This window comes from Fulmarus glacialis, unplaced genomic scaffold (genome assembly GCF_000690835.1).
Source record: "Fulmarus glacialis isolate BGI_N327 unplaced genomic scaffold, ASM69083v1 scaffold44677, whole genome shotgun sequence".
Taxonomy (NCBI): Eukaryota; Metazoa; Chordata; class Aves; order Procellariiformes; family Procellariidae; genus Fulmarus; species Fulmarus glacialis.
The window spans coordinates 1,954-9,269 of record NW_009223358.1 but is presented as its reverse complement, the minus strand read 5'-3'; the positions used below and the strand labels follow the sequence as shown (position 1 = coordinate 9,269).

Here is a 7,316-nt window from a genome sequence, read left to right as displayed (position 1 = left end):
TGTATTATTTGATACACATCTGCGCCACCTGCCCGCGGTCCCCCAGTGCCCCCACACCTGGTCGCGGCGCTGCCCCCCACGTGGGGACCCCCTTGGTGTAGGAGCCGGAGGGTCCCACGGGCTGGGGCCCGCCTCCCCCCATCTCTGTGTGTATAAGGCACCCCCCTCCCCAGCCCCAGGGTGACAGGTACGGTAGGCAGTTTGGCTGGAGCACAAATACTGCCTTTCTTCACACGCTCGTCACGAGTTAGTAGAAAGCTGGAGCAGCCCAGATGCCTTCTTAGACATCCATTCCTCCTACTCAGCCTCCGGCAGAGAAAAGAAAATAACAGGCAGCACTTCTTTCTGTGTGGGTGGAAGAAGAGAAAGGACTATCGATAATGGATTTGTTGAAGGGACCCTGACTTCTTGGTTTTAATTACTATTTTAGTAGTTTCAGCGTAGCGCTGGGTTGTATAGCTGCCACAGAACTCACTTGGTAGCTTTAGTGCAGTGCTTTTAAAATCCTGCATTCCTGATTTTGCTTTTCAGTAAAATCTTTTCTCAGTCTTGGTACATGCAAAGAACCCATTCGGTAAAACTCAGTTTCCAGAAGAGTGACATGGACTGTGCATAAAATGCTGGACTACTGGAAAAGCAGCATTTTCTATTTGCTCCAGTCCTTCTGGGTTGTAATGGCAGTTTCTTATAACACGTGAACATTTGTAATTTAGAAGGTGGTTGGTTTTTTTTTTTTTGAAGCTGCTAGTGTTTCTTTAAGATGGCTTTTTCCTCTGGATGAGAGGTGGAGTATCATCAAATCATGGGGCTAAATCTTGCAATCAGCACATGAACATAACTGTCCTTTGGAGGAAATGATGCCTTGGTAGGCAAGGAAGGGACTTCTTGTATCAGTGCATCCATCTTCCAACCAGAGCTGCCTTATCAGCAACCCCTCTGGAGGATTCTGTGGAAACAGGATCCCCAAGCCTTTCTTGGATTGAGGGAACTGCTTTTGCAGCGCTGTTTAACTTACTACATATGGCAGCATGTGAGAAAATGTAAAGGTGATTCATATAACTGTACTCCTTGTTTTTCTAGTTATTTAACTGTTCTTTCTATCTGAAATACTGAGTGCAACCTCGCACACAGAGAGGTGTTTGTGTATTGCTAACAGAGATGTGAATGAAAGCTACACAATATGGGGGTATAAATAATACAATTTTTAAGCAATTGTGATCCCATTTGGTTTGAATGAAATTTTCTTCCCTTTCTGGGATAAAAAGCTGAAAAAAATCTTACTGAAAGTGTACTGTCTTTTTTTTTCCTCTAGAGCTGTGTGAAGAAATTCTTCAGCCATGGATGTGTTCATGAAAGGACTTTCCAAGGCAAAGGAGGGGGTCGTAGCAGCAGCAGAAAAAACCAAGCAGGGTGTGGCAGAAGCGGCAGGAAAGACGAAAGAGGGCGTCCTCTATGTGGGTAGGTGGGCAGCAGAGATCACGCTGTTGGTCGGTGTACCCTGACATGCACTGCTGGATCCTCATCAGACATACTCTTCTGCAAAAAAAAAATGCAATCACTCATAGGGGACCATTGCAAAACAAACAAGGGGAGAGTTGTGCCCTCCTCAGCTCTAGTTCTTTGAAGCCAAATGTTGGTTCTTATGTCACTGTGTTGCGCTGGCCATGCATTACTGCTTTGTGGAGCCACATCTGTAACGCCATACTGAATGAGGTCGTGTCGTAGGAGGTGCCTTACAGTACAGGTCGCTAGCTGGCACTCTATTCAAGAAGTTTGCTAGGTTAAGGCTGAAGGGATAGTTGGTACAGTAAAATTAAATTAAAAAAAAAAAAAAGTAAAAGCTGAAGTGGAAGGTAGCTTCACAGCATCCCATAGAACACGTGGGTTTTAAGTGGGATTTTAAGAGAAGAACCTTGAGAGGTTAATTCAGGAACTGAGCATAAGCCATGCTGACTGCTTGGCCTGTCGACAGTAACATTTTGTATGGCAAAGTGTCATCTCCTTATCTTTTGAAATTAAATTCATGTTCTGTACTTACTATTGCATATCCATAGCAGATATTTTTCCATGACCTCTCAAGGAAGAGCCACTACAGTTAATGAGGTAGGGCAGGTGGACCCCAAGGTAGCAAAGCAGTTGTTAAGTGACTTATCTAGGCCACACAAGAGTCTTGCACAGAGCCAGGGATAAAATTCTTTTCAAATGCCAGATCGGTACTTGGATTGTGCGATCATCATCTTCATTTAGCAATTATCAGGCTTTAAAGGACTATCTTGCAAATGCTGCCATGAAAAACTCACAGGAAAAGAATCTGCCAAGACCATATGAATAAGTGGTCATTTAAAAAAAAAAAAAATTACGGATTTATTTCTCCTATTCATCAAAATAAAGTTGGTCTATAAAAGAATGGAGGGGAAAAGTTACTCTTTTCTGTAGGTCCTTTCTTTTTTGCTGATTTTGTAGCAGGTCAATTCTGTAATGGACGCTGTGTGTACCTAGGGAGATGTTCACAGATATCAAAGAGAAGTTAAACAGAGCTGAAAACTAGAGGCGTTTCTTTTAAATGGGAGCACTGAGGTCTCTGCAATTCTGATGTCTTTTCAGGATTCCCTCTGCCCTTGCAGGCTAGTGCCAGTCTGTAACAAATTATTTCTGCTCCAGATAGTTTGGACTACTTGTTTGGAATACGCTTTTCTCCTGCTGAGCTATAGCAAAGCTTGGTGCTCTTGCCAACAGAGATGGCAGTGATTTTGAAAACTAATTGTAAGATGAGTCTATTTTAAAATGAGCGTCTGTTCATTTTCAATAGATCAAAATAGATGTTCTTTCATTGTACATTGTGCTTGATACCGGAGTTATTTTTCAGGGGTGGGGCTTTCTTCTTTATTTTCTGTCCTTGTAGTTCCTGACCATGCTTCTAGAATCATTGATTTATTTGTATTAGAAACCTGCATTGTGTGCTGAATTAATCTTTCGTCTGACCTGTTCTCCAGATGGTAATAATATTTGAACCTAGTTCTGCTCCCAAAGGCAACAGATTTCCTACTGTCTTCAGAGACGCTTTTGCTGAGGTTGAACTTTGGAGGGCAGGCTTGCTATTTATTTCAAGAATAAAATAGTGAGGACAGCAGAGCCCTGAGCTGTGATGGGGACCCGTGCATATGCCTGTAGTAATGGTGAAGGATCCTTCCCACAGCAGATGCCTGCTTTTCAGGGGGAAAGAGCTATATGCGCATTTTCAGTCGTGCTGGTAAAAAAGCCCTTGGTTGGAAGCTGCCTCGAGGAGCTCTGGCAGCTCATGTGTCTGGGTGTGTGCCTGCCCATACCTGCTTGTAGGAAGCCACAGTTTCCCCAGCCGAAGTTTCAACAGGATCGATTAGGGTAAGGGGGAAACGAGGAGCTGGGTGTTTCTCTCTCTGCTTCCCAAGCACACAGCAGGGGCAGCTCTTCTCCTGAGCGTCTTTAGCAAAGGCTGGTGTGATAATCTCTCAGTTCTGTAGGCTGGTAACGGTTGCAATGCAAAAGGTGGTGAAACTCCTTTATGAGCAGGGGAGAGGAGCAGCACACTGCATTACAGCTCCTGAAGGTTTCTCTCTCCCTTTCTCTATGGTTGGATTTTCAGATACGAGTTTCATAGCCAGATTATGCTGTGAAAGCTGCCTGACATCTTGCAAAAAAGGATCTAACAACATTGGGCTGAGAGGGACCGGTTAACTGTTTTCAGTTTTGACAGTCAGCTCCACAACATTCAGCCTTCCATTGCTGCTGGGGAATTAATAAGATGCAAAGTCTTTGATCCAGATCCCCTAGGTGATACGGTCTCCGCTATGAAATCAATGGAATTTAAGTAAATACTGAAAGCATCTGGACCTTTCTGTCCAGGTTGCTGTTAGCTGTTATGTGAAAGATTGTAACATAATTCTACCAAGTAAGAGTTCTGTTAACAAAAGCTACTGCTTGGGATGAAATGGGGTTGTTGTAACATTTCTTTTCTTTCCTTCTTTTTTTTTTTTTGGCACAAGAAAAGTTCCCTTTGGCACAGGGGAAAATTAGAGCTGAGGGAGAGTGATGGGGGTTTTTCTAGGGATTTTTTCCCCTCTCCATGCTGAAGTCTGTTCTTTCTTCTCTCAGTCCACTGTCTTTGTCCTGCTTTTTAATACCTCGGATACTGTTCAATACAGTCTATAGTGTGGTTTTATGCTTTCAGTTATTTTTTCCCTAAATTCCTCTGCTAATGTACTTCAGCATTGGCCAACTGAAATCAGTGGCTCTGTCTTGACTCGTACAAGCACAGCATCAGAACCTTTCCCTATGTCAAAGAATGGCCTGATCATTGATTAGAAAGGAGGACCGAGACTCAGCAGTCTTGTGTCGCATTGTGTATGCCATAAATTTAAAACTGGGTCTCTATGTATCCTTCAAGAGCTGTAGGTGTGAAGCAGCGAGGAAACGAGTGGCAATACTTAACCCCACTCGCTTTGAAACCAGGAACTGAGAGCAAGAAGGATGCTCTTGCATGCTCTCAGTGATGTACTGCTCAAGAGTTCCTGAGCTCTGTGTTGCTACCAGGGAGCTGAAGTTTTTGCTCCATTGACTCTTGAGCGCATGTTCAGTGATCCGGAATGGAAGTTTCCAGTCCGATCATTTTCGATGTGTTATACCCTAGCAGAACAAAGGAATAGTTTATCAGGAGCGGGGTGGCTAGCGGATGAGTTGTTTACTACTCCCTGTGCTTAGCTGGCACGTGGCCTTAGAGTAGAGCAGTGCAGTCATGACCTATTTGGCAAGACCATCCAAATTCCTCTGCTGCGCTCTCTTGTCATAAGGTTTCTTATTTTCCTTTGGTAATAGAAAAGCCAGCGGAGTAGTCAAGCGACTCAGGTCTGTCTGGTGGAATAATGGGCTTCAGTACTTGGGAGCAAGTGTTTTCCTTAGACAATGATTTCTCCCTCCCCTAATTTGGGCTTATGTTTCCCTGTCTTTAACCATCTCCTACTAAATGACCTGAATCTCACAGAGGGCTTGCTTGGAATAGTCTGTCCCTTAAAAAGCCCAGAAATGAGCGTGTTGCAAACTGCTGATACACACTTTCTTTTTGGAATAATGACAGTGATGATAATAAATAATGAAGTGAAGAGAGTTTATTGTATTTTTTTTATAATTACACAAAGGCAAAAATTCTCATTTTGGCTTCTCCCTCCCCTCGCACAAATGTGTATTATAACAAGGAAAAGTAGCATTACCATGCACTACTATTGCTCCTGCATCACCTGAGTAGTGTAGGTCAGTGTTAGGTTCCTTGGCCTTTATATTATCCCTACTCTGATTCCTCTGTTCCCCCTGTTACGCAGGGTATAATGAGCAACATTGTTGATGTTTTGGGAATGCTGGAATGAAAGACAGCTAGTTTCTCCCAGAAACAATGTGGATGACCAGCTTTCCTTCATTGCCAGCCAGAAGTCGTCCTACAGAATTCAACTGTTGTATTTATAGGCCTGTTCTGGCAGATCCTAATGTACTTCTAGATCCTGTTGTAGCTGTGACTGCAGAAACAGCTACTTCATAGAATCATAGAATCATTAAGGTTGGAAAAGACCTCTAAGATCATCAAGTCCAACCGTTAACCCAACACCACCATGCCCACTAAACCATGTCCCTAAGCGCCTCATCTACACGTCTTTTAAATACTTCCAGGGATGGTGACTCTACCACTTCCCTGGGCAGCCTGTTCCAAGGCCTGACCACTCTTTCAGTAACGAAGTTTTTCCTAATGTCCAGTCTAAACCTCCCTTGGCGCAACTTGAGGCCATTTCCTCTCGTCCTATCGCTTGTTACTTGGGAGAAGAGACCAACCCCCACCTCGCTACAACCTCCTTTCAGGTAGTTGTAGAGCGCGATGAGGTCTCCCCTCAGCCTCCTCTTCCATGCAAGTGTGCAGTAGTGGGGCAAATAGTATTGAGCTCTAACATTGCTGTAAAGTCTGGACCACCGCTTAGCTGGTGGTTTGCCAATTAATGGATTTGGCTAGACATATCTCTGTTCTGTATGAGTCTCTGCGAGCCGAGCTTTCGCTAAAGAAAAGCCTGTGCACTAACAGAAAGAGACTAGCATTTCTATATTGGTTGTGGTTATAGCAGTGTTACGTCAGGGTAAGTGAAGTAAGAATGAACTTGCATATGTCCCTCTGGAGATACATGCATTGCAGAGGTCCTCAGGGAGTTCTGTCATACCATCCATCTCTTACCAGCCCTAGGGAACCCAGTACTTGCTATTCCCAGGTTTCCATGTGTTAGTGGCTTGGCTCGCAGGCAGTAACTTCAACAAGATGAATGAGAGATTGGCCAGGTCTAACTGCATTTAAAAGCATATGCTTAATGTTAGGTATTCCGATAGACACACTGTAAGCCTGAAATGGTGTTTAGTCTCTTTCTAGAAGTCGGTAGAACCATCATCTGCTTAGATTCCAGCATGTGCTCAAAGTGCTTTGCTTCCCTAGGTCTTGTGGTGCCGCAAGATTGAGAACCAAAGTCCTAAAACAAGTCCTTAGATATTAACACCTTGGATTTAATAAAACGGACAATTCTTTCAATGGTAAATATTTTCACTGAGATAAAACAAGCTTTTTTTAAAAGAGAAAATCAGAATAAAGGAGGGGGGAAGATTTCTCAGCTGTTTAACTTCTTCATTTGCTAGTTAAAGGAACATGTCATTTTACTTGATGCAACTTTTTTTCCTCTTATTTATCACGGATTATTCTGCTCTAGCTCATAAATAACAGACCCTTTTCAATGCTGTAATCAATCTGATAGTGCCATAAATACATGGCATAAGTTCCATAAATTGGCGCTAGCAGCAAGTAAGACATATTGATGAATGAACTTATATTTTATTTCAGTGTTTAACTGTATTATTGTAAAGAATTGTGGAAAAAGTTGCTTTCTTCTAATACATTTCTGCTCATACATTTTCTTCTAATATATTTCTGCTTATATCAGTTTGTATATGATTTTATACATAGTGTTAAGCTAAAATTATATAGATGTTAGAAATGTAAAGTCAGAACTATAAATTATAATGTCTCAAATACTGAATGACATACAGACAAAAAAATTGCATTACAAATAAGGCAATTTCTGTTTTGATAATAAAAAAAAAAGTCATCCTATGTCAGGCAGACTAGGGTAAGATGATAAACTAGGAGCCATAAACTCTGCCTCTGTAATGCGTAATTGCAAAATGTTAAGCATCGTAGTCCGCGGATGAGTACTAATCCCTGAAATGTAGCCAAATTATAAAACCTGACAAGGGCAAGTAGT

At 42.5% G+C, this 7,316-nt stretch overlaps 1 protein-coding gene across 1 annotated transcript in view; it reads left to right on the top strand.

The window, feature by feature from the left end:
- Positions 1-1,337: 1,337 nt before the first annotated feature.
- LOC104079674 (alpha-synuclein) overlaps positions 1,338-7,316 on the top strand; it is a gene marked incomplete at its 3' end in the record, with an annotated part of 6,960 nt that continues 981 nt past the window's right edge. The window contains exon 1 of the mRNA XM_009581782.1: positions 1,338-1,458. Coding sequence (XP_009580077.1) covers positions 1,338-1,458 — 121 coding nt within the window. The remainder of the gene's footprint in view (positions 1,459-7,316) is intronic.